General features: G+C 42.0%; 1 protein-coding gene across 7 annotated transcripts in view; it reads right to left on the bottom strand.

Moving 5' to 3' along the window:
• DENND1B (DENN domain containing 1B) overlaps window positions 1–27,148 on the bottom strand; it is a 200,956-nt gene that overhangs the window by 76,536 nt on the left and 97,272 nt on the right. For all 7 annotated transcript variants that reach the window (XM_044302466.1, XM_044302464.1, XM_044302467.1 and 4 more), the window contains 2 exons: window positions 13,437–13,537; window positions 4,856–4,901 (listed from right to left, as the gene is read on the bottom strand). In XM_044302466.1, the coding sequence (XP_044158401.1) occupies window positions 4,856–4,901; window positions 13,437–13,537 (147 nt within the window). The remainder of the gene's footprint in view (window positions 1–4,855; window positions 4,902–13,436; window positions 13,538–27,148) is intronic.

Below are 27,148 nucleotides of genomic sequence, written 5' to 3'. Positions count from 1 at the left end.
TGCACTGGTGGCACTCCGATCCCGCAGCTGAATCCTCTTTAGGAGACGATCCTGGCGCTTGCTGGACTTTCTTGGACGCCCTGAAGCCTTCTTAACAAGAATTGAACCTCTTTCCTTGAAGTTCTTGTTGATCCTATAAATTGTTGATTGAGGTGCAATCTTAGTAGCCACAATATCCTTGCCTGTGAAGCCATTTTTATGCAACGCAATGATGGCTGCACGCGTTTCTTTGCAGATCACCATGGTTAACAATGGAATTACAATGATTTCAAGCATTACCCTCCTTTTAACAGGTCAAGTCTGCCATTTTAACCCAATCAGCCTGACATAATGATCTCCAGCCTTGTGCTCATCAACATTCTCACCTGAGTTAACAAGATGATTACTGAAATGATCTCAGCAGGTCCTTTAATGACAGCAATGAAATGCAGTGGAAAGGTTCTTTTGGGATTAAGTTAATTTTCATGGCAAAGAAGGACTATGCAATTCATCTGATCACTCTTCATAACATTCTGGAGTATATGCAAATTGCTATTATAAAAACTTAAAGAGGAATAAAAAATCTAAACGAACTATACAGACATGGAGAGCGGCACCCAGGGATCTCCCTGCACTTACTGTTATACCTGGGCGCCGCTCCGTTCTCCCGGTATAGCCTCCGGTATCTACATGTTAGGCTCCACCAAGTGGAACCTGCCAGCGTCTCATTCTCCTATGCTGTAGCGCTGGCCAATCACAGCGCTCAGCCAGCGCTACAGCATGGGAGAATGAGACGCCGGCAGGTTCAACTGGGTGGAGCCTAACTATGAAGAAACCGGAGGCTATACCGGGAGAACGGAGCGGCGCCCAGGTATAACAGTAAGTGCAGGGAGATCCCTGGGTGCCGCTCTCCATGTCTGTATCACATATTGATGACTCAAGCGGCGCACATTGCAGTCACTTGCAGCGTCCTTCCACCAATGGCCACAGGAGGTAACGCATGCGCATCAGCGTCACCATACTGGCAACCGCCATATTAGAAAGGGGAACATTGCCAGATCATTTATTCAATCCCTGTCCTAATAGCAAACCGCCGTTCTACAAAGACAGTCACTGTGGGTAAATCCCACTGCCAGGCAGGTTAGAAGAGTCTCCATCTTTTCCAAGAAGGATGACTCCATTCTAGTCGTTACCCCAACGCTGCAAGCACGTCAGTGCCAACAACATTGTGGGTCCCTATCCTGCTTCAATACGTGACAGAGAGGGTTCTCCTCAATTTGATGTAACAGAACGGTACCAAACAGTAGGTCGACAGTCAGCAGCATGAACTAAAACATTATCTCAACTACGAAACAGGGAGGGGAAAAAGGGAAATATCCTCCATTATGTGCAAGCGGGACATACGCATGGATCCCAAATAATCCCACATAATGGAGGATATTTCCCTTTTTCCCCTGCCTGCTTCGTAGTTGAGATAATGTTTTAGTTCATGCTGCTGACTGTCGACCTACTTTTTGGTACCGTTCTGTTACATCAAATTGAGGAGAACCCTATCAGTCACGTATTGACCCACAATGCTGTTGGCACTGACGCGATGGTATATGTGGGCACTATCACTCTTCCAGGTATCAATTCATTAGTTTCCTCCTCCCGCACATGTTTATAATTATAGTTTATGCACTAATCATTTATGGATGTGATGCAGTTGTAAGTAATTATGTATTTGATGTGATATTATATGAAATTTTGTCATATTGTGCACTCTATTCACTTGTAGCACTTTATTAATTGTAATGATTATGATCTTTTCATCAATATTTGGATATTTTTTTTACATACTGTTCTAAAGTACCAATTATGTTGATGCACTAATTGCTCTGATTGACACACCTTTATATGTATGCTGTTTACGTTTTACCAATGCTTGAGAAAGGCTCATGTATGAGCCGAAACGTCGCTCTTTGACACCATATAGGTGAATAAAAACACACTGTTTTACTGAAGAACCGTCTGGAGTGCAGTCTGATTTTTGCTCTTTATAAGTGTGTAAGCACCAGTTACCATACTTGGACATTGCACCCGCTTTTTTCTCTATATCCTGTTTTGGGTGGTGCTGCCAGTGGTTTTTTCTATTTTATATATAATATATATTTATACACATATACACACACACAGTATATATCCCTCATCACCTCAAGAAAAGTGGGAAAAAGAACTTAACATCAAATTTTCTAAGGAACAGGCTAACATTATTCTTAAAGACCATGGATACCTTAGGGTCCAATTTTTTTTATTATTGGATTTTATTAATTTTGGGCTAAAAATACATTTTTCATTTTGATCTTTATTTTTTAAAAATTTGTGATACAGTGGTTACATTTCAGTACATTTGCAAACTGTCACTTTGTTTTGTCAGATAAGGCTACTTTCACACTGCCGTTTCTGGGTCCGCTTGTGAGATCCGTTTCAGGGCTCTCACAAGCAGCCCAAAACTGATCAGTTCAGCCCCAATGCATTCTGAATGGATAAGGATCCGTTCAGAATGCATCAATTTAGCTCAGTTCCTCCTCGAGTCCGCCTGACGATGCAGAGGCAAACAGATTCGTCCTTACACACAATGTAAGTCAATGGGGACGGATCCGTTTTCACTGACACAATATGGTGCAATTGAAAACGGATCCGTCCCCCATTGACTTTCAATGTAAGTCAGGACGGATCCATTTTGACTTAGACTTTTTTTTAAAAGAATAATGCAAACGTATACATTCTGAACGGATACAAGCGTTTGCATTATCGGTGCGGATTCGTCTGTGCAGATACCAGACGGATCCGCACCGAAAGCAGGTGTGAAAGTAGCCTAAGGCTCATGTGTAGCTCTTATCTTTGACATCTGTACAAATAAAAAGGATGCAAATTTTTAAGACCAATTGAAAAAAATATGAGTACAGTGAGTCAATAAAAAAAAATTGCACCTGAAGGTGTTCATAGACTTTAAACATTCTCACTAGTGTTGAGCGAAGTGAGCTTCGAATGCTTCATCCGAAGTCGCTTTGTTCAAAACTTCGGAATAATACTGTACGGAGATCCGTCTATTAGAATGTATTGGCTCCTATGAGCCGAAGTAAGTTATTCACAAAGTCGTGCGTGACTTTGTTGAATAACTTTGGTAGTTGATTTTTAAAGTGGAAAACCACTTTAAAACTTGAAACTGAACTCGGCTTTGATTCCGAGAGACTAGTTGGAACTGAAGCTGAGTTAGGTTTCAAGTTTTCCACTTTTAAATCAGCTACCGAAGTTATTCAACGAAGTCTCACACGACTTAGTGAATAACTTACATCGGCTCATCTGAGCCCATACATTCTAATACTGTACGGAGATGGATCTCTGTACAGTATTATTTCGAAGTTTTGAACAAAGCGACTTCAGATAAAGCATTCAAAGCTTGCTTCGCTGAACACTATTTTCTTCCTTATTTACAGAACAAGAAACCTGTCAGTATAACGACAACCATCACACACAAACAGGGATAGTGCAACCCTAAAACTGCCTGGACCCATGATCCCTATTTACTTGCATGGTCGCCAGCGCATCTCCTCATTTTTCCAGGGCTCTAACGTCAGCAGAGGCCACCCTGCAGGACTGGTTCCCCCAGCAATAGGATGTTGGCGCCACACAGAGGCAGCGGCTGGGGGCACCGTGACAAAACCCAATATAAAATTGTATCTAGATGATACAGAACTCCTGAATTACTCCTTCTAGACATAAACCATTCACCCCTGTACTGGAGGGCACGCATCAGAAGTAGGGACCATCTCTCATATCTAGTTCACTTGCAAATCTCTTAAAACATTCTGTGAGACAAAATGCTTAAAAGGCTACACCTTTGGGGGCAATTATTTTTTTCTTTGATTATTGCACTTATTACTTATTTTGAGCTAAAAATCTTTTTTTCAATTGGTCTTTATTAAAAATATGGAATCCTTTTTGTGTACAGAGCTGACATGCTCTAGTAGCAGTCTGTGAATTTTCAGTCTTTTCCGTCATCTAGGGAGCAGAGGGACTCCTTATGTCTGCTCTTTAACATTATGAAAACTCATTAAAGCTCATTCCTTATCTTACTGATTGTGTTTATGACCTCTCAGTAGTTTAGAGATAAGGTTTATTAGATGACCGGCACAAAGTGAAAGTACCAGTCACACAGCTAAAAAAAAAAAAAACTGTTAACTCTTTGTGACAGAATGGTTCAATAGTTTTAATAAAGGCAAATTGAAAATACTATTTTTAGCCACAAATTTGTAAAATGCAATCAAACAAAAATCGCCTCCAAAGGTGTTCATAGCCTTTAAGAAGAATACAAATCTTACAATTGATCTTGTGTTATTTTATCTTCATGACACTTATCAAACCAATTGTACCTTTCCTCTTAGTTGCCGTAAAGACAGTTTTAGCACGAAATTGGAGGGGAAAAGGCATCTCCTCCATTCTTGAGTGGGTGAATGAAACTAATTTAATCCAGTCATATGAAAAACCAAATGGTCTATAGAATACAAATTGGATAAATTCACTATGGGAAAGTTGTTCCTTACTCTAAAACACTGACTTTCTTTAAATTGTAATACTTTCTAAAAATGCTACGAAATAAAACATATGTTGCTTCTGTATATTGCTTTTTTATACATAGCGCTGTATCAATATACTGCTAATTCAATAACTGTTGTTTTCTCAAGGTGTTCTTTTGTTTTCACTCCCCCTTCCTTTTAGGACTCCTTTCTCCTTTTTTTTTTTTTATATAAGCCAAAATAAATTTATAAAAAAAAAAAAAAAAAAATGAAAATCTGCATTGTGCTACAAAATTGAATATCAAACGATAACCTACCTCTAGGAGGCTAAAGTGAACTCCAATTAGATAAGGCATCGGGGCGCTGAAATACAAATAAGAGACAAACCTGTTAAAAATCTTCTACTATACCAAAGAAACAAAAACATGGAAAACAGACCCAATTAAATATATTCTGAATTATACTTTCTGTATAAAACAACCTATGACAATCACCATCTATAGAAGAATGAGTACTAGGTTAGTATATACAGACTTACTAATGCTGCACTACACTAAACAACTCAATATTTGGAGTGCAGTAGACAGATGCTAATCCATTAACTGTTACCTATTGGGCATTATTCTAAAAAAATTATAAAAAATTGTCAATATTCCCAATCACAAAAAAAATTAACCCTCTTTTATGTAAATCCTTTAACAAATACAGAGTGGAAATGATATTAAGGATTATCCACTGAGAAAAATCTTAGTAGGTGGACAGGTGATGTAAAAGGACTCTACACTTAGGACAACCTCTGCCCACAAGGTCACCATATAGAGGAGCTTAGTACTCTTCTTCATTCTCCAGGGAGGAGAACTGCCTGCATTCTGGAGGACTACAAACATGTATTAGCAATGACCATTGCATACAGTGATCCCTCAAGATACAATGGCCTCATGATACAATATTTTCAACATACAATGGTCTTCTGTGACCCATCGTAGGAAACTAGACTCAACATATAATGCCTTAGACTCAGATCCAACCAATCAAGGCCACTTCTCTGGTAAAAATAGCTGGATTAGTTGCTAGTTAACAGCTATTCCTGACAGTTATATGTAAGGACTTGTTTTATCTGTCTTAGGGTACTTTCACACTAGCGTTTTTCTTTTCAAGTATTGAGTTCCCTCTTACGTCTTTGGCTGGAGAAAATCCCGAAGCATGCTGCAGTTTTCTCTCCGGCCAAAAATCCTGAACACTTGCCGAAATGCCGGATCCGGCATTAATTTCCATTGTAATGTATTAATACGGGAATCCGGTACTAAGTGTTCCCGGAAAGCTGCATGGGCAGACCTTTAAAAATGAGAGAAAAAAAAAATACAGGATCCGTTTTTCCGGATGACAATAGGAAAGACGGATCCGGTATTGCAATGCATTTGTCAGACAGATCCGCATCTGGATCCGTCTCACAAATGTATCCGTTTGCGTCCGGACTGCCGGATCCAACTACGGAACTGCCTGCCAGAATCCTTTGCCGCAAGTGTGAAAGTACCAGTTATCTGCCTATTTTTCTTAAATCTTAATTTTCATTCATCTTGGATGATATTTTGGGGCTTTGGAACGGATTACTCAAGTTACAACAATTTCAACATACAATGGTCATCCTGAAACCAATTAATATTATAACTTGACGGACCACTGTAATTATACACTTCACCTGCAAAATATGGACAAGCAAGTAGACCCCACTGTCAGCTGATCATGGCCGTGCTATTGCACAAAAATGGTTGCACTGAGTAGACATCACATTTAAAGAGCAACTCAGCACTAGATGTCCTTCCATGTCCTCTGAACCAGAGAATAAAGTCACCAGCCATTACGCTATGAATATTGTGAGGAAAATTAACAAAAAATATACTTTTTTAAAGCTGGTCACGCCACTTATCTTAGGATGCTTAGAACAAACAGGCAAAGTATACATACTACATCTGTAGGCCAAAAGTTAGCTTTTCATTTTCAAAAGAAGCTCTTCTGTACAGATGACTGCAGGTTTTAAAGGAAACATTAGACATGCTTTTCGAAGCAGAGTTTGTTTTCTCTCAAGTATATGACATTAGTCATCCCCACACCATACAGACGTATTACATGTTCATTTGTGTGAACCCTTGCAATTAGCTTGCCTCATGTATTTTAAGGCCATTATTTCTGGTTCCAGAGCATCAGGGTTTGTTTTTAGCTGTGACTATACAGCCGCTGGTCCCTTTGACAGCTGGGTGTTCTGGGATGAAACATTTGAAGTTGCAGAATACAGTGAAGGCCCCTCTATACGCTCAGAGACAGACCATTCTGCATCTTCACACGGCACCAGCAAAATCTCATTTTCTAACTGTCACTGGAATGTCCCAAATTTAATTAGGGGGATAATAAGTCACGGAGAAGGAGCCGATTCAAACTCACTCCAAAGCTGATTTGTCTAAATTACAGTCATTTTGAGAAGATACAAGGCAGTTCTGTAGAAAACTACAGCTTTCAGAGTTCTTTAGAACAATTCATCTCTGTGCAAGGGTAATTATAAAGATGCAGCACCAACAAATTAATTTCTGTGGGGAAAACAGACTACCCGCATGTCATAGACCACCCTGAAACAGTAATTATTTTACGACAAAGTGCTAATAATCCATGTGTATGACTTCAGAAGAACATAGTAATACTACAGCCATAGTATTAATGGCACCACCCTCGGATACATCGCTCATGTAACCAATCTTCCTCCATTTTATATCATGCGCTTGTATAGTTCCCTGTTTGGTCGATGGTACCCAATTAACTATATCATGAGGCACTCTAATACATCAACCCTCAAAAATATCTAAATGTACTTTATTTTATTCATTAATTTAGCGTATTTTGTATAATCTATGCGTATTGTCCTTCAGTAATGGAAAGCTCATTGGAATTGTTCCCAAACCCATACAATATGGAAAGGGTGTGGATAACTCTGCAACCAGTGACATTAAAGGGGGTATCCAAGAGTAAGACAGACCTCCCAAAGTGGGCGTTCTACGGTGGAGATCATACTTACCTGGTCCTGCTGCTGGGTTTCGTGTCTGATGCTCCCTGGCCGGCTCTTCCTCTCCCTATTGACAGGAAGAAACATGACTGCTGCAGCCAACCACAGGCTAAAGCAGTGACCTCCTCCCCTTGCATCACATGACCAATTGTTCTGCCAAAAAGGCAGCAGGTCACCTCTGCGGTCTGTGATTGGCTGCAGCGGTCATTTTTCCTCCATAGATGGATGTTGATCTTAGCACGGCAGGGAGAGTAACAGCCGGCCAAGGAGCATCAAACATCGAGCCAAGCAGCGGGGACCGGGTAAGTACAGTATGATCTCCACCATGGGTCGGCCACTCTGCGAGGTCTGTCTTATTCTTAGATAGCCCCTGAGAGGTTAATGTGTATTTTAGGAAAAAGTTGTGAATGACTAAGGCCGCATGCACACGACCGTGGTGTGTTTTGCGGTCCGCAAATCGTGGATCCGCAAAACACGTATGGCGTCCGTGCGCGTTCTGCAATTTGCGGAACGGCACAGACAGCCTTCAATATAAATGCCTATTCTTGTCCACAAAGCACGGACAAGAATAGGACATGTTATATTTTTTTGCGGGGCCGCGGAACGGAGCAACGGATGCGGACAGCACATTTTTTTTTTTACAGGTTGTTTTTTTTTTCTTTCTGTTCTACTGATAGATTTAGAAAAATGACAATTAAACAGTGATGTGAACTCCCCCTTAGGCCCCTTTCACACGGGCGAGATTTCCGCTCGGGTGCAATGCGTGAGGTCAATGTGCACCCGCACTGAATCCGGACCCGTTCATTTCTATGGGGCTGTGCAGATGATCAGTGATTTTCACGCATCACTTGTGCGCTGCGTGAAAATCGCAGCATGCTCCTCTTTGTGCGTTTTCCACGCAACGCAGGCCCCATAGAAGTAAATGGGGCTGCGTGAAAATCGCAAGCATCCGCAAGCAAGTGCGGATGCAGTGCGATTTTCACGCACGGTTGCAGGAGACGATCGGGATGGAGACCAAATAATTATTATTTTCTCTTATAAGGCTACTTTCACACTAGCGTTCGATCGGATCCGTTCTGAACGGATCCGATCATAATAATGCAGACGGAGGCTCCGTTCAGAACTGATCCGTCTGCATTATTCAGCTGTCCGCCTGTCCGTGCGGAGGCGAGCGGAGCGGAGGCTGAACGCCGCCAGACTGATGCAGTCTGAGCGGATCCGCTCCATTCAGACTGCATCAGGGCTGGACGGCTGCGTTCGGGTCCGCTCGTGAGCCCCTTCAAACGGAGCTCACGAGCGGACCGACGAATGCTAGTGTGAAAGTAGCCTTACATGGTTATAAGGGAAAATAATAGCATTCTTAATACATAATGCATAGTACAATAGCGCTGGAGGGGTTAAAAAATAAATAAAAAATAATTTAACTCACCTTAATCCACTTGTTCGCGCAGCCCGGCTTCTCTTCTTTCTTCTTCTTTGCTGTGCACAGGAAAAGGACCTGTGGTGACATCACTATGCTCATCGCATAGTCCGTCACATGATCCATCACCATGGTAAAAGGTCATGTGATGGACCATGTGATAAACGCAGTGACAGAAGAGATGTCGGCTGCGCGAACAAGTGGATTAAGGAGAGCTAAATTTAAAAAAATAAAATTTTAACCCCTTCAGTCCTTTTGTACTATGCATTCTGTATTAAGAATGCTATTATTTTCCCTTATAACCATGTTATAAGGGAAAATAATACAGTCTACACAACACCTAACCCAAACCCGGACTTCTGTGAAGAAGTTCGGGTTTGGGTACCAAACATGCCGATTTTTCTCACGCATGTGCAAAACGCATTAAAATGTTTTGCACTCGCGCGGAAAAATTCCCGCGACACACCTGCATCTTAGGGTACTTTCACACTTGCGTTGCTTGATTCCGGCAGGCAGTTCCGTTGCCTGAACTGACTGCCTGATCAGGCAAATTGTATGCAAACGGATGTCATTTTTTCTGACTGATCAGGCATTTTTCAGACTGATCAGGATCCTGATCAGTCAGAAAAATGCCTGATCAGTCAGAAAATTGCATTGCAATACCGGATCCGTTTTTCCGGTGTCATCAGGCAAAACGGATCCGTTTTTTTTTTTTTTTTCATTTTTAAAGGTCTGCGCATGCGCAGACCGGAATGACGGATCCGGCATTCCGGTATTTTGAATGCCGGATCCGGCACTAATACATTCCTATGGAAAAAAATGCCGGATCCGGCATTCAGTCAAGTCTTCAGTTTTTTTCGCCGGAGATAAAACCGTAGCATGCTACGGTTTTCTCTTTTGCCTGATCAGTCAAAACGACTGAACTGAAGACATCCTGATGCAAACTGAACGGATTACTCTCCATTCAGGATGCATGGGGATATGCCTGATCAGTTATTTTCCGGTATAGAGCCCCTGTGACGGAACTCTATGCCGGAAAAGAAAAACGCAAGTGTGAAAGTACCCTTATCCGGGCCAAAAACATGACACCCGTGTGAAAGAGGCCTTAGATTGATGGTCATGCAGGCTGCTCCAGTAAAAATGTGATTTTTTTCATCCCCACCAGCGCCACGACCAGTCCTGTTATGTTCAGTGCCCTGTGTTCTCTGCACTTCTAAAATGAAGCTACTATGCAAACCGTCTTCATTGTATCTCTTATGAAAACTGATCCGTCTCCATGGTAACAGCCTACAAACAGCCAGTCAAAATTTTAGTTTGCGCAACTGTGGATTTCAGCAAATTTCGCTACTTTTTGATGACAGAAAATTGGCGCAAGTGCGTTGGTAAATTCCATTCTAGGTATTTACTTTTTTGGTGGTTTGAAATAGAATTAGCCTCCACTCACCGTTCTAGGGCACTGGCAAGTTTATGAAACCATCTAAAGGAACTAAACACAGCACAGCTTTTGTAATTCAAGAGCACAGTAGGAAATGAAAGCTGTGCTGATTGGTTGCTATGGGCAACAAATAAATCTTTTCTTTTAGTCTCATAATTCTTCCCCAATGTTCCTAAGATGGTTTCTAGTCAACAAGTTGTTGACTGTGACAAACTCATGAAAAAAAAAAATGTGCATCTGCATGTGTTTTTTGTGGAGCAGCACGTACCCTTCAAGGTTCTACTTTGTAATCATAAGTAGTATAACTTCCTAATGTACTCTGTGTTCCAGATCTGTATTACTTCCTCACTACGGAGATACTTGCAGGGATGTAAACCATTAATTTATTTTTGGTATCCTAAGGAGATGCCCATGGACAGAGCGTTAAATAGAAGACTGTAACACCCTACAAGCTTTGCCACCATGCTGCTGTGTCTTCTGAGGGATCAAAGACCATCAGTAAACACAGAAGCGCATAGACAGCAGAGTTTCACAAAAACACTAATTATGTACTAAAGCAGCGCTTCTCAGACTGTGAGGTGCCCCCCAGCTGTTGGAGAGGCGCAGGGAGGCAATTTTGACCAAAGTTCTCATACACTGCACAAGATTCCCTCTGGCTGCGCCAATCTCGGGTTTAGCAACTTTACTGACTCCTATGGTGATTCATTTTAATGTTCTACTGGATTCAGAAGAAAAGATAATGTAAGTTCAACGGGTTATCCTGGAAAAGATAATGATGACTTTTCCTCAGGATAGGTCATCATTATCACATCAGCGGGGCTTCGAGTCCGGGTACCCCCACAGATCAGCTGTTTCAGGGAGTCGCTGCGCTCACTGGAGCTCTGGCGAGTGATGCAGGCTTCTGGGAGCTTTCCAAGCACAGCGCTGTACATTGTATAGTGGCAGTACTTGGTACTGCAGCTCAACCCCATTAAGGGCTCATTCAGACGGTCGTATGCCGTCCACAAAAATGCGGATCCTTTTTTTTGCGGATTAGATGCTGTCCCATTCATTTCTATGGGGCCCTTTTCTTCCATTGCACGGCTCAGCAAAAGAATGAAACATGTCCTATACTTGTCAGTGAAAATCTGGACATGGCCGTATATCTGGACTTCTCCAAAGCATTTGACACTGTACCACATAAAAAGTTAGTATATAAAATGAGAATGCTCGGACTGGGAGAAAATGTCTGTATGTGGGTAAGTAACTGGCTGAGTGATAGAAAACAGAGGGTGGTTATTAACGGTACACACTCAGATTGGGTCACTGTCACTAGTGGAGTACCTCAGGGGCCAGTATTGGGCCCTATTCTCTTCAATATATTTATTAATGATCTTGTAGAAGGCTTGCATAGTAAAGTATCGATTTTTGCAGATGACACTAAACTGTGTAAAGTAATTAACACTGAAGAGGACAGTATACTGCTACAGAGGGATCTGGATAGATTGGAGGCTTGGGCAGATAAGTGGCAGACGAGGTTTAACACTGACAAATGTAAGGTTATGCACATGGGAAGGAATAATGCAAGTCACCCGTACATACTAAATGGTAAAACACTGACATGGAAAAGGATCTAGGAATTTTATTAAACAGCAAACTAAGCTGCAAAAAACAGTGTCAGGCAGCTGCTCGTTGATCCAGGGAGTTATTCTGATTGCCTAATTGGAGTTGGAAAGGAATTTATTATTCCCCTAAAGTGGGGAAAATTGGCTTCTACCTCACAGGTTTTTTTTTCTGCCTTCCTCTGGATCAACTTGCAGGATGACAGGCCGAACTGGATGGACAAAGGTCTTTTTTTGGCCTTATGAACTATGTTACTATGGCCCTATTGAAGTCTATGGATCAGTAAAAAAAAACTGAATGCAATCCGTTTTTTGGGGGGGGTTTTTGCGGACATCATACGGCCGTCTGAATGAGCTCTAACTTGAATGGGGCTGAGCTGCAGCTGGGCCACATGACTGATATACACTGATGTCACTGGCCTAGGAAGAGGCTGCAGCACTCAAGGCCTCTTCTAACAGCTGATTGGCTGGAGGTCCTGGGTGTAGCAATCCCGCAGATCTGATACTGATGACCTATCCTGAGAATAAGTCAAAAATATCTTTTACTATATAACTCCTTTAAATGTTTATTTGAGGCACAGATGTCAACCATTAGTGAGGTCCAAGGATCACTATGTTCTAGCTGGTGGACTCCAACACCCAAAGATTAATAAACCCTGTTTTTTAACTACAGGACAGGAGTTGTAACATTCCAAATCAGAAGTGGCAAAATACATTATTATTAATACATCAAAAAGTGCCAGCCATAGTGCCTCCATTACCCTCAAGAGTGCCAGAATAGTTTCCTTGAAGGAGTGCAAATGATGCCAGCCAAAATGCCCCATTAGTTACTGGGCACCTTTTAAACAGAGGTTTTTCTTTGACATTCTTTTGATCTTTAAAAGGTGTTTTTCCCCAATATAAGTGATGGCATATGGCTAGTAGACTGGTGGGGATCCAACTGCCTGGTCCTCCACCAATCCTCAGATTCAATGGGCAGAAGAGCTAATTCAGTGCTGCAGCTATGTCAAGGTTTCTGGATGGTATGGAGCCGTGTTGTTGATTCCTGTGGAGGTCCCATAGATCTTGTACATTGTAAGCCCTCACAGGCGGGGCTCTCTCTACTTCTGTACAAGTTTGTAACTGTTATGTATACCCCTTTTCATATGAACAGCACTATGAAATGAATGGCGCTTTAATAATAATAATGATGATGATGGACGGACCCTCACTGATCACAAGATATAACCTAGCATTATGTGCGGAGAATACCCCTTTAACAAATTAATTCCATTGTGTGTTATAATAAATTGCAGAATAATCCGTCACTAACATGGGAAGTAAATGCCATGATGCAACGTCTTTATCATAAGGTACATAAGCTACAAGTTAGTGATACCAAGCCACTTACCAACAGTAGTCTAGCAAATGTGGAGGAAGAACAGGGATGTAAATGTGCTGCCAATACATGGGGTACAGAAGAGAGGCAGAGGCATGAACACAGGCTGTTAACTGAAAGATAGAAAACAGGGTCCGTTATTTTACCAAAACGATACATAATTATCAAAAAGAGTCAAATATACCAGTTCAACTTGAATAACTAGTACGATAAACCAAAGCGCTGTTTCCATAAAAAGCAAATCACCTTCAACTCCTGCTGCATTTTCAAGAAATAAGATGGAATACGAGATGATCAAATGAATAAATGCATTACAAGTCGCTTTTAAGTGTGCTTATAATTTAAGACGCAGAAGATCCAGCGCTTCCTGGACTGGTTCAGCAGGGTAATCAATAATAATAATAGTCATAAATGCTACCCCCAAAAATATTAGCATTCTTACATAGACGTTTAAAAAAACCTGATTAAGGCTATAATAATATAGCATGTAAGGATAAATGGGATACCGCCTCAAAGACCTAACCATGAAGTACATTAAACTGCAAAGCCTAAGATCTATGTCATTTCTCTGAAATGCTGTATGGATTCTTTTGGCTACAGAACACGGATAATTGGGCCTGTGATGGGATGCAGGGCCCTGGCTAGCCGAGTTCATTTAACCCCACTAAATATGGCTAGTCGTGAGGCCTGAGAGCTCCCAGGAGATCTCGTTAGGGCTGATTGCCAAACGATGAAGAACAAGGAGGCGGTGGGGAGCATCTGGAAAGGGTCGTGATAACGGGAGGTGAGCCTATGCTGCAGAACGCTCTCTCTTGGGATATGACTGCACTCTGTCACACACTGTCACCACTGCCCAACCAGCTGTCTTCTGGTGACAATACAACATCAGTCACTCATTAGCTCAACTACCATTAACCCCTTATAAATGTACGATTATGTCAATTAATGAGAGATAATATTAATACAGTCATATCTATATCTAGAAGTGTGTCCTAACATACCACAGTCCTATCATTATAGGGATACAGTAGGCTTTCCACTGAAAGAGTTTACTCCTGGACATCATCCACATGGGTGAAATCTTGTAGTCTGAATAATATTTACATTTTTCAGAGAATTTTACAGAAAAAATGAGGGACATTTACTAACCCTGTCTAAAAAGTAGCGTAAACTTAAAGGAGTTTCTGGAATTACTATGCTATTTAAAGGCTATGTACACCTTTGGAGACAATTTTTTTATGATTGCATTTTACTCATTTCGGGCCATTATTTTTTTTCAATAGTTCTTTATTGAAAATATTTTGAGCCGTTCTGTCACAAAGGGTTAACTGTTTTTCTAGCTGTGTGACTGGTACTTTCTCTTTGTGCTGGACATCTAATAACCCTTACCTGTAAGAGGTCATAAACACTTCTTTAAGGGTCCATTCACACGTGTGCAAAATGGGTCCGCATCCAATTGCGGAACGGGTGCAGACCCATTCATTCTCTATGGGGCAGGAATGGATGTGGACAGCACACAGTGTGCTGTCCGCATCTGCATTTCCAGAGAGTGCCCCGTGGACAAGAATAGGCAGTTCTATGGGGGTGCCGGCCAGGTGTATTGCGGATCCGCAATACACTACGGACGTGTGAAGGGACCCTTAGCCACATCCTTATCAGCACGATAAGAATTACATTTTAATAAGTCTTTGTAAGTTCAGAGATCACAGATAAGGGGCCCCTCAGCTCCCTGTCTGATGAAAAAGAGAGAAAATACAGATCCTGCTATTAGATAAACTCAAAGAGGTGCAGGGAAAATGACTCATCATTTTTAATAAAGACCAATTTAAAAATTATTTTTAATTAAAAATGAGTAAAATGCAATAATAAAAAAAAAATAGCCACCAAAGGTGTACATAGTCTTTAAGAGATATGCTCATGTCCATAATTCCCACTATTTTTTTTCCGTTTGGACTCTCCTGACCCTTTTTCACCATGTGAACCAATCACTTGTTTCTTACATCCCGTATCTAGAACTTCCTGTTGCTGTATCCAACCAAACCCATGATGCACTTCTCCTTCCTCTGCCACAGCTCCAGCCCGCTCCTAACACCTGGCTAGTTTATAGCTCCTCCCACCCGTCACATAGACACTTCCCTATCACTGATGCCGTTTCTGCTTTGACACGTCCATGAAAAAAAGAAAGAGCTGCATGGACATGGTCATCTGACCACAGCCCTGAACGGAATATACAAGCAAGAAACATAAAAGAAATACATTTCAGAATTACAGCTACCTTCATAAATGGTTATTTTAAGGCCAATACAAACTGGAAAACCTCTTTAAACCTGCCATGGGGTTGTTCTTATCAATAATTCCACCAGTAACATGCCAGACTAAACTGACCGACCATAGAATCAGGGTCTTTTTTTTTTCTCTTTAGCACAATGGCAAATGATTGGCCAAGTTCACCCAATCATGTCATACACATGAAACGTCAGCCAACAAATGTCAAAATGTTTCAGTGATTGGTTGCACTATTTTTTCAAACCATAATCGCCTGAAATGACTGAAACCAGCCATCTCAGCAGACTTTATTCTCACGTGTATGGCCAGCTTTAACCTGAGGCTGCATTCATTTCATATACTGTAGAGCTTTCACTTGCTTCAGGGCTTTCTGTCAGGGTTATATGTCTTTATATTTAAAAAAGGTATTGAAATGCACACCACTAAGGGTACGTTGACTTTAATGGGTAAAAAAAAGTTCAAATAATTCATCTTTGGACTCCGTTTGACCTACTTTTTTGCCAGATACAGTAGTGTGGTGGACTGTGCTATTCTGTCCGGCGAAAATGCTGGAAGTTGCCAATGAGCAGGAAATGGTACACAATTGCTAATCACTTGCAAGCATCATCTCTGAGGCTGCAGTGGTTATGATCACTTCAAGACTGCAAGAAAGGTAAGGAATTTGATGGGGGAGTAATAGTTATTTTTTGAAGATCTATACCATTTCCTGCCCTAACACAACTTTCTTCAAATCTCAGAATACCACAACTGCAAATTTCTGAAACTTGGAAGATTTTATATAGAGAAAGATTTACCCCTTTGTGGTTCGCTGGAAGAAGATGTAACAGGGAATTCCTTTTTCCCTCCATTTTGAATTTAGGTTATAACTGCAATTCCTGGTGTAAGATTTCCTGATTATACTAGAGATAACTGGGGAGGATTTCAAGACACCTATGTCACTGTTCTTTTTGATTCATTCTGTACACTATGCAAAAGTGTAAATATATCCTGAATACAAAGAAAAACGTCATTGCTATGTACTAAGCAGTGATAGTCATCCAGGAAGCTCACTGACATTGGCACAAAAACGTCAATGACAAACTGATCAATAAATGTGTATATGCAATAACTAATACTAGAGATTATTCTTAAATGAAGGTTTCATTCCAGGGCTCATGTACACTTACAGAAGATGTGCGGCTGCTTATATGTGTAGCTGTACTGCCTCTGTTGGCGTCCATATGTACAAAGGCATTGCTTCAAGGGGAGAAAATGTACACACAGAGTTTGAAGAAAAATGCTTTCAGAACTTAGCATGGCTCCTTATAAAAGGAAACTTGTCACCAAGAAATGCAGTGCAGTCTACCGGCAGCATATTATAGAGCAGAAGGAGCTGAGCAGATTTATATACAAATTATGGGATATAATTCAACAAAACTTGTCATTTATTCATTTAATTTTCTGAGCACATTAGCCAAGTGGGCAGTCTGATCATTACCTTGTCAAATTAAAATTTGACAAGGTAATGAGGTATCTTTCACTCTAATATTGTAATCACTTTACATATATGACCTTTATATTCACACGCCTTGGTGCGGTATTTTGTGCTGTACTATGGTATTTATTGGATGTGCTGGAGAGATATTCTGTGCTGCACTGTGGTATATTTTTGGATATGCTGGAGAGGTATTTCATACTGCACTGTGGTATATATTGGGATATGCTGGAGAGGTATTTCATACTGCACTCTGGTATATATTGCATGCTGCACTGTGGTAGCTGGCACTTCTGGGGACATAGTTTGAGCTTTATCATGGTATATGCTGGTATTGGGTAGGTAATGACTGCCCCTGTGTGATTGTTTCTATGTTCATTTTTTATCTTCCTTCTTGTATTGATTGATGTGGTTTACATATTTAAGCGAGTAGTGAGGGAAGTGACCAAGTGAAGCCAAATTTGCCACAGCACTTTTTTCTCACGATATGGGTCAGGGACAGATTACACTGTATGTAGACGGGTGGGGTTTGTATACCAAGGTAGATTTTTAAGCCCAGTCGGGCCTTGGTGCCTTTGTATTGATACCGATTCTCCAGCTCTCAGAAACAACTTTACCAGGAGATCAATGAACTCCTTGAGAACATTCCTTTTATCTGAAACTTACAAAAAAGTTCTATTTCCACCAATTTCATCACAAGATGCACAGAGAGCAGAAGGGGAAAAACATTCAGATAAATATCCCGTGAAATATCGAGATTTACTGAAATTAGCTGATGTAAAACTGTCTGTGGAAATGTGGACCGTTTCTAATACGATGAGCGCCTCCAAGGCAGCAAATGGAATTTGCATCAGAACTGAGGACAGCCCTCCAGACAGGAGATCCCATTACACTCTTTAATCTTTACAGATAATAAGTAAAATAATATCAGAACTGATTTATCTGAGCTGGAGGCAGACGGGGCAAGCACGAATGAAGAAATATTTTACGTCAGAAGTGGACAACAAGACTTTAATGTGGAGGGTAAAGGTGTTGAAAGCTGCTTTAAGAGCAGATGTACATGTCCTGTTCTTAGAGCAAAGTTCTTATTATGACCTTACCACAAGCAACACTAGAATGCCGTCATATCTTTAAGACAGAGGTCACCCCGCCACGTGTGTTTTACTGATTATGGAGCACAATCAGCTTCACTGTACAGAACTGTGACCTAATAACATTGACATGTTAATTCTTCAGCTAAAAAGACTGCTCTGTTCATGTAATGTAAACTGATGGGTGCCTTTTCTGACCTTAAATATCATCTGTACACCCAGTCCTAAATGTCCTGTTCAGTAATGCATAATTGTCTTCCCCCACTGCAATGAATTGAATGGGGTATGCTGTCGCCTAAGGCTACTTTCACAATAGCGTTTTGGTTTCCGCTTGTGAGATCCGTTCAGAGCTCTCACAAGCGGTCCAAAACGGATCAGTTTTGCCTTAATGCATTCTGAATGGATAAGGATCCGCTCAGAATGCATCAGTTTGCCTCCGATCAGTCTCCATTCCGCTCTGGTGGCTGCTTGCAGTGTTTTAATGTCCGCTTGACGAAACTGAGCCAAACAGATCTGTCCTGGTGCACAATGTAAGTCAATGGGGACGGATCAGTTTTGTCTGACACAATCTGGCACAATAAAAAACGGATCCGTCTCCTATTGACTTTCAATGGAGTTCATGACAGATCCGTCTTGGCTATGTTACAGATAATACAAACAGATCCATTCATGACGGATGCATGTGGTTGTATTATTGTAACAGATTTGTTTTTGCAGATCCATAACGGATTCGCCCAAAACGCAAGCGTGAAAGTAGCCTAAGGCGGATCCGTCTGCATTATTTTTAGCATATAACAGCTAAGTGTGAAAATAGCCTCGTACGGATCCGTCCAGACTTTCAATGTAAAGTCAATGGGGGACGGATCCGCCTGAAGATTGAGCCATATTGTGGCATCTTCAAACGGATCCGTCCCCATTGACTTACATTGTAAGTCTGGACGGATCCGCTCGCCTCCGCACGGCCAGGCGGACACCCGAACGCTGCAAGCAGCGTTCAGCTGTCCGCCTGTCCGCGCGGAGGCGAGCGGAGCGGAGGCTAAACGCCGCCAGACTGATGCAGTCTGAGCGGATCCGCTCCATTCAGACTGCATCAGGGCTGGACGGAGGCGTTCGGGTCCGCTCGTGAGCTCCTTCAAACGGAGCTCACGAGCGGACAGCCGAACGCTAGTGTGAAAGTAGCCTAAGTTGGAAACACTGCACCGATTGGCTGGGAGGCATCACTGGATCAGGAAGGGATAGGTTCCCAGAGACACTGGTAACATTTCCTGTCCGAGACCCCTTCCATGTGCTAGCACTGATGGCTCATGTGGTATTTGATCCTTCCAGTTTGGCACCCAGAGTGGCTACTACAAATCTCCTGTAACATTTCTTCCTGCTCATTATACTGTACATTCCTTATAGAATTGATATTGTCCTGAGATTGGCTTCAAGGGTCTTTTGCTACAAAGAAAATAATTTGAAGCTCTCATAAAAAACTGTGAAATGCCTCCAATTTAACCCTTTAATGGACTATTTTGGGAGGCATTTTTTGTTTTCTCATCCCTTCCATCCGAGAGCCATATATATATTTTATTAATATTTCCGTCAAAGGGACAAGTTTTATACTTTAAAGCACCATTTTGAGGTACACACATTTTGAAAACCTGTATTCATTTTTTTTCGTGGATAAAGAAGGAAAAAAACTGCAATTTTGTACGTTTTTGAGTTTTGTTTTTCATGTTTTGTTCCTATGGTGTTTACCATGTGGTATAAATCGCAAGTTAACGCTGGTCTGTACAATTAATAATAATAACAAATAGTTATTTTTAATATTTTTGAAGAATAAATAGCATTTTCTGGAAAAAATAAATAAATAAAACATTTGATTTTGTGTAGCTATATTCTGAGAACCATAACTCTCCAACATTTCTGTAGACATTGCTATGTTAGTGCTTTTCACTGGGCAAATACAACTTTTTGATTATTTTTCATTCAGCTTTTTTGGGAGGCAGGATGAACAAAAAAAAAAAAAAAGAAAGAAATTCAGGATTATTATTTTTTTTTTTACTACATTTACCTTGTGGGTTAAATAATAATAATTATAATTTTATAGGAAAGTTATTTTGTGCTGCACTGTGGTATTTATTGGATATGCAGGAGAGGTATTCTGTGCTGCACTGTGGTATTTACTGGATATGCAGGAGAGATAGTCTGTGCTGCACTGTGGTATTTACTGGATATGCAGGAGAGGTATTCTGTGCTGCACTGTGGTATTTACTGGATATGCAGGAGAGGTATTCTGTGCTGCACTGTGGCATTTACTGGATATGCAGGAGAGATAGTCTGTGCTGCACTGTGGTATTTACTGGATATGCAGGAGAGATAGTCTGTGCTGCACTGTGGTATTTATTGGATATGCAGGAGAGATAGTCTGTGCTGCACTGTGGTATTTACTGGATATGCAGGAGAGATATTCTGTGCTGCACTGTGGTATTTACTGGATATGCTGGAGAGGTACTTTGTGCTGCACTGTGGTATTTACTGGATATGGAGGAGAGATATTCTGTGCTGCACTGTGGTATTTATTGGATATGCAGGAGAGATATTCTGTGCTGCACTGTGGTATTTATTGGATATGCAGGAGATATATTCTGTGCTGCACTGTGGCATTTAATGAATATGCAGGAGAGGTATTCTGTGCTGCACTGTGGTATTTATTGGATATGCAGGAGAGATAGTCTGTGCTGCACTGTGGTATTTACTGGATATGCAGGAGAGATAGTCTGTGCTGCACTGTGGTATTTATTGGATATGCAGGAGAGATAGTCTGTGCTGCACTGTGGTATTTACTGGATATGCAGGAGAGATAGTCTGTGCTGCACTGTGGTATTTACTGGATATGCAGGAGAGATAGTCTGTGCTGCACTGTGGTATTTATTGGATATGCAGGAGAGATAGTCTGTGCTGCACTGTGGTATTTATTGGATATGCTGGAGAGGTACTTTGTGCTGCACTGTGGTATTTACTGGATATGGAGGAGAGATATTCTGTGCTGCACTGTGGTATTTACTGGATATGCAGGAGATATATTCTGTGCTGCACTGTGGTATTTATTGGATATGCAGGAGAGATATTCTGTGCTGCACTGTGGTATTTATTGGATATGCAGGAGAGATAGTCTGTGCTGCACTGTGGTATTTATTGGATATGCAGGAGAGATAGTCTGTGCTGCACTGTGGTATTTATTGGATATGCAGGAGAGATAGTCTGTGCTGCACTGTGGTATTCATTGGATATGCAGGAGAAATATTCTGTGCTGCACTGTGGTATTTATTGGATATGCAGGAGAGATAGTCTGTGCTGCACTGTGGTATTTACTGGATATGCAGGAGAGATAGTCTGTGCTGCACTGTGGTATTTATTGGATATGCTGGAGAGGTACTTTGTGCTGCACTGTGGTATTTACTGGATATGCAGGAGAGATATTCTGTGCTGCACTGTGGTATTTACTGGATATGCAGGAGAGATATTCTGTGCTGCACTGTGGTATTTACTGGATATGCAGGAGAGGTATTCTGTGCTGCACTGTGGTATTTATTGGATATGCAGGAGAGATATTCTGTGCTGCACTGTGGTATTTACTGGATATGCAGGAGAGATATTCTGTGCTGCACTGTGGTATTTACTGGATATGCAGGAGAGGTATTCTGTGCTGCACTGTGGTATTTATTGGATATGCAGGAGAGATATTCTGTGCTGCACTGTGGTATTTACTGGATATGCAGGAGATATATTCTGTGCTGCACTGTGGTATTTATTGGATATGCAGGAGAGGTACTTTGTGCTGCACTGTGGTATTTACTGGATATGCAGGAGAGATATTCTGTGCTGCACTGTGGTATTTACTGGATATGCAGGAGAGGTACTGTATTTTCCTGCGTATAAGACTACTTTTTAATACATGAAAATCTTCTCAAAAGTCAGGGGTCGTCTTATACGCCGGGTGTCGTCTTAAATGCCGGTATGCGGCATGCTAAAACGTATTTCCTAGCCGGACTGGAGGCCAGCTGAGCCACCGTGCACTGCATCCCGGCCAGCCGCTCCTGAAGCAGCCCCCTTTCCCTGCTCTCAGTGGTTTTCTCATGCTGGCAGTATCACATTGCGTACTACCACTCAGATCGTCTTAAAGACAGGGAGGGCTGGGCAGGCAGGGAGAGATGACCCACCCAATCCAAGCAGGCTTTGTATGCAGTGTGCACAGAAAATACCGGTACATCGCTTGCCATGATTGGCTGGTTGTTGTATACTGGGTTGGATTGGCGATTCTGATGGAAGGCAGGGGAAAGCAGGAGCATCTGCACTTCAGCCAATTCTAATGTTGGAACGGCAGATCTCTAATGAAGTTTGGTGTGCATCTTATGTGTGGTGAAAAAACAGAGTCTACCTGGGGAGCAGATACATGTGGTGGTGAATACAGTACAGCACCAGTATCTGTACCGGTTCATACAGTAAAGCACCAGTACATACAGTACAGTATACAAATGGCTAACAGTCTAGACCCCATCATGGCTCTACCAGCAAGAAGAAAGAAATATGAAGTCAGTTTCAAACTTAAAGTTGTAAACTTTGCCATGGAACATAACTGCGCTGCTGCAAGACAATATGGAGTAACAGAAAAGAAGGTTTGGGACTGGAAAGCAAATGAAAAAGCATTAAAGAGTATGCCAAGGGATAAGTGTGCATTAAGAAGAGGCACCCCACATTGGCCAGAACTCGAAAAACATGTAGCAGACATGGTGAATGAGCATCGCCAAAACGGTTATGCAGTGACATGAAATAAAATACGTTTGTTTGCACTTCAGTGGGCCAAATCTAACCCAGATCACAGCAACAGATTTAAGGCCACTGTATCCTGGTGTACTAGATTCTTGGAAAGGCATAATATGGTACTGAGGCAAAAGACAAAAAATTGCACAACAATTACCTGCAGATCTTGATGCCAAAGTAAATAGCGTTGGAGGGGTAGTCGTATAGGGCGATTATAGCCCAAATCCTATATTTTAACTGGGAAAGTTGGGGGTCGTCTTATACACCCAGTCTTATATGCTGGAAAATACGGTATTTTGTGCTGCACTGTCGTATTTATTGGATATGCAGGAGAGGTATTCTGTGCTGTACTGTGGTATTTATTTGATATGCAGGAGAGGTATTCTGTGCTGCACTGTGGTATTTATTGGATATGCAGGAGAGATAGTCTTTTTCGCCGTATAAGACGCACCTAGGTTTTTGAGGAGGAAAATAAGAAAAAAAATATTTTGAACCAAAAGGTGTGCTTTTGGTGGGTTTTGAACTAATTGTGGTCTGTGGATGGCACTGTTATGGGGGATCTGTGGGTGACGCACTGTTATGGGGGGGATCTGTGGGTGACACTTATGGGGGATCTGTGGGTGACGCACTGTTATGGGGGGGATCTGTGGGTGACACTTATGGGGGATCTGTGGGTGACACTTATGGGGGATCTGTGGGTGACACTTATGGGGGATCTGTGGGTGACACTTATGGGGGATCTGTGGGTGACACTTATGGGGGATCTGTGGGTGACACTTATGGGGGATCTGTGGGTGACACTTATTGGGCTCTCTGGATGGCACTGTTATGAGGATCTGTGTATGACAGTTATGGGGGGGGGGGGGGGATCTGTGGATGACACAAATATAGCATCTTATGCTATGTGTCATCCACTGATCCCCTCCATAAGTGTCCCTGTAGTGAATGACCCTCAATACAGGGCTGGGGGCCGGCATCTGGTTTTATAATGACAGCGGGGCCCGTGCAGTGACTATTCGATCACTGTATAATCGTATCTCTAATAGTAAATTGTTATGTTCATAATCGCATAATGAGCGCTGTATATTACCGGTACTTACAACTACAAGCGCTCGCCGAGAGGAGGCAGGCCAGGTGCTGGCAGCGTGAGTCATACGTCATGCGCCCACGCCGCCTGCTTCATTCATAAAGTGGGCGGCGCAGGCGCGTGACGTATGACTCACACTGCCAGCGCCCGTCCTCCCGGCCTGCCTCCTCCCAGCGAGCGCTTGTAGTTGTAAGTAATACACTGCGCTCATTATGCGATTATGAACATAACAATTTACTATTAGAGATATGATTATACAGTGAGCGGGGCCCGTGTAGTAGAATACAGTCACTGCACGGGCCCCGCTGTCATTATAAAACCAGATGCCGGCCCCCAGCCCCTCCTCCCTCACAGCTGATACACCCGCCGCGCGGCATCGTGGCAGGTGTATCATTGAAAATACAGCAAAATCGTCAGCATTCGCCGTATAAGACGCACTGCTATTTTCCCCCCACTTTTGGGGGGGGGGGGGGGGGGGGGAGTGCGTCTTATACGGCGAAAAATACGGTATATGATTTATCATATACACAGGTATCACTTTATTCAAGGGGACATGTTTATTTATTGGGTGATATTCAGGTTATTGAGGTTTGCGCATTTGTTTATGCAGAGCGCTATGAAGGTGCCACCACAGCATTTTATTGGGTTGAAGTCTGGACTTTAATTGGGCTGCAACACCTTGATTCTTTTTTTTATTTCAGCCATCCTGCTGTGTGCTGCTGGTCAGTCTGCTTGGGATCATTGTCTTGTTGCATGACCCAGTTTCGGCCCAACTTTAGCTACTGGATAGATGGCCTCACATTTGACTCTAGAATAATTTGGTATTCAGAGGAGATCATGGTAGACTAAATGATTACAAGGTGCCCAGGTTCTGTCCTGAAAAACACGCATCACTTATGCGTTGTGTGAAAATCGCAGCATGCTCTATTTTGTGCGTTTTTCATGTAACGCAGGCCCCATAGAAATTAATGGGGTTGCGTGAAAATCACAAGCATCCGCAAGCAAGTGCGGATGCGGTGCGATTTTCATGCACAGTTGCTAGGAGACGATCGGGATGAAGACCCGATCATTATTATTTTCCCTTATAACATGGTTATAAGGGAAAATAATAGCATTCTGAATATAGATGCATAGTAAAATAGCGCTGGAGGGGTTAAAAAATAAAATAATTTAACTCACCTTAATCCTGTTCAGCAAAGGAGACAGAAGAGAAGCCGGGCTACGCGATTAAGTAGACTAAGGTGAGTAAAAAAAAAAAATTTTTTTAACCCCTCCAGCGCTATTTTACTATGCATTCTGTACTCAGAATGCTATTATTTTCCCTTATAACCATGTTATAAGGGAAAATAATACAATCTACAGAACACCGATCCCAGACCTGAACTTCTGTGAAGAAGTTCGGGTTTGGGTACCAAACGTGCGCGATTTTTCTCACGCGAGTGCAAAACAATGCACTCGCGTGGAAAAATCGCGGGTGTTCCCGCAACGCACCCGCACATGTTTCCGCAACGGCCGTGTGAAAGAGGCCTAAGTGTTTTGTGTTGATATGCTTTGTTTGGTTTTTGCTGCACTTGGTGCTGTGCATTATGGCCCAACATAGCCTCATCTGTCCAAAGAGCATTGTTACAGAAGTCTTTGTTCAGATGCAACGTTACAAAAAATAAGCTATGCTGCCATGTTCTTTTTAGAAAGAGGGGGTTTCGCCTGGCAACCCTTCCAAACAGCCATACCTGTTCAGTCTTTTCTAGTTGTACTGTCATAAAGGTCAACATTTAACATGCTAACTGATGCCTGTAGAGTCTTAGATGTAGTTATTGAGCTAGTGCCCACTATGGAGGACATTATTACAAATGGGGGCCACTATGAGGGATATTATTACAGATATAATGCCCCCCATAGTGGCCCCTAACTACTGAGGGCCACTATGGGAGACATTATTACAGATTGGGGCCACTATGGGGGACATTATTACAGATAGGGGGCCACTATGGGGAACATTATGTGTACTGAGGGCACTGCAGGGGTTGGGAAAAAAATAAATAAAAAAAGCCAATGAAATTCATCTATTTTTCACGGATGCAAAAGGCCATTAAAAACGGACAGATGGCCAGAAAATGGAATGCACAAATGGGTAAAAAATGGCCAAGAAAAACTGACAGCGTGTCCGTTTTTAACTGAAGTTTTTATTCCCTGCCGTGTGACTGAAGCCTTAGCTTACACTCTGTGAATGGCAATACATTCTGCAGAATATCACGCCATGAATGTTAAATGTTACGAATGATTATTGTAGTGTGCTAAAAAAAAAAAAAAAAAAACATCAAGACACTGCTTTTAACCTTGCTGATATACAGCAGCGTTCATCTGAACTCCTGGGGTTAGGAGACCTTGGGTTAACTCCTTCTCAGTCGCAGACAGTAGAAGCGCATGAACATGCGGATGTCTGCATTATCAGACACACTCTAGTTAACATATCAGCAACTGCACTGGAGCGAGTCTTGTGTCAGGCGCGGGCCAGCCATGTAAAGCCTCGTTTGGCTGGTTATGGGATGCATGCTGAGGGGGAGCAATCATACAAGCATATGACAGGAGTGACCACGCTTGGATGAACTAGAGAGGCACAAATGTAGCTCCGGAACAGGGATCTAGCTCATTGACGGCTCCAAGACAGAGAGAGGGAAACTGATGCCGTGTTGTACATCCATGATTCCTCCCGCGTTGTGGCTATGTCCAGGGTGTCAGTTTGTGTGAAATGTTACAGGATATCATCTAAGCATGCCATTATTCAGCTGCTTTAGCTTTTATTTTTTTCTTGGTGCATCTATGTTGCTTCAATTAAACAAACAGATATATAGCCATAGGGCTCGGCCACATGGCAACATGTGTGGCGCGACAGCAAGACGCAGAAAAGCCGAGTGACTATTTTAGAACTGTGATTTTACACAGGCGAGTCGCGTGTGACTTACAATATGTCTGGATTTTT

Source organism: Bufo gargarizans, chromosome 7 (genome assembly GCF_014858855.1).
Source record: "Bufo gargarizans isolate SCDJY-AF-19 chromosome 7, ASM1485885v1, whole genome shotgun sequence".
NCBI lineage: Eukaryota > Metazoa > Chordata > Amphibia > Anura > Bufonidae > Bufo > Bufo gargarizans.
The sequence above is the reverse complement of the archived record's forward strand: the minus strand, read 5'-3'. Positions and strand labels throughout refer to the sequence as shown.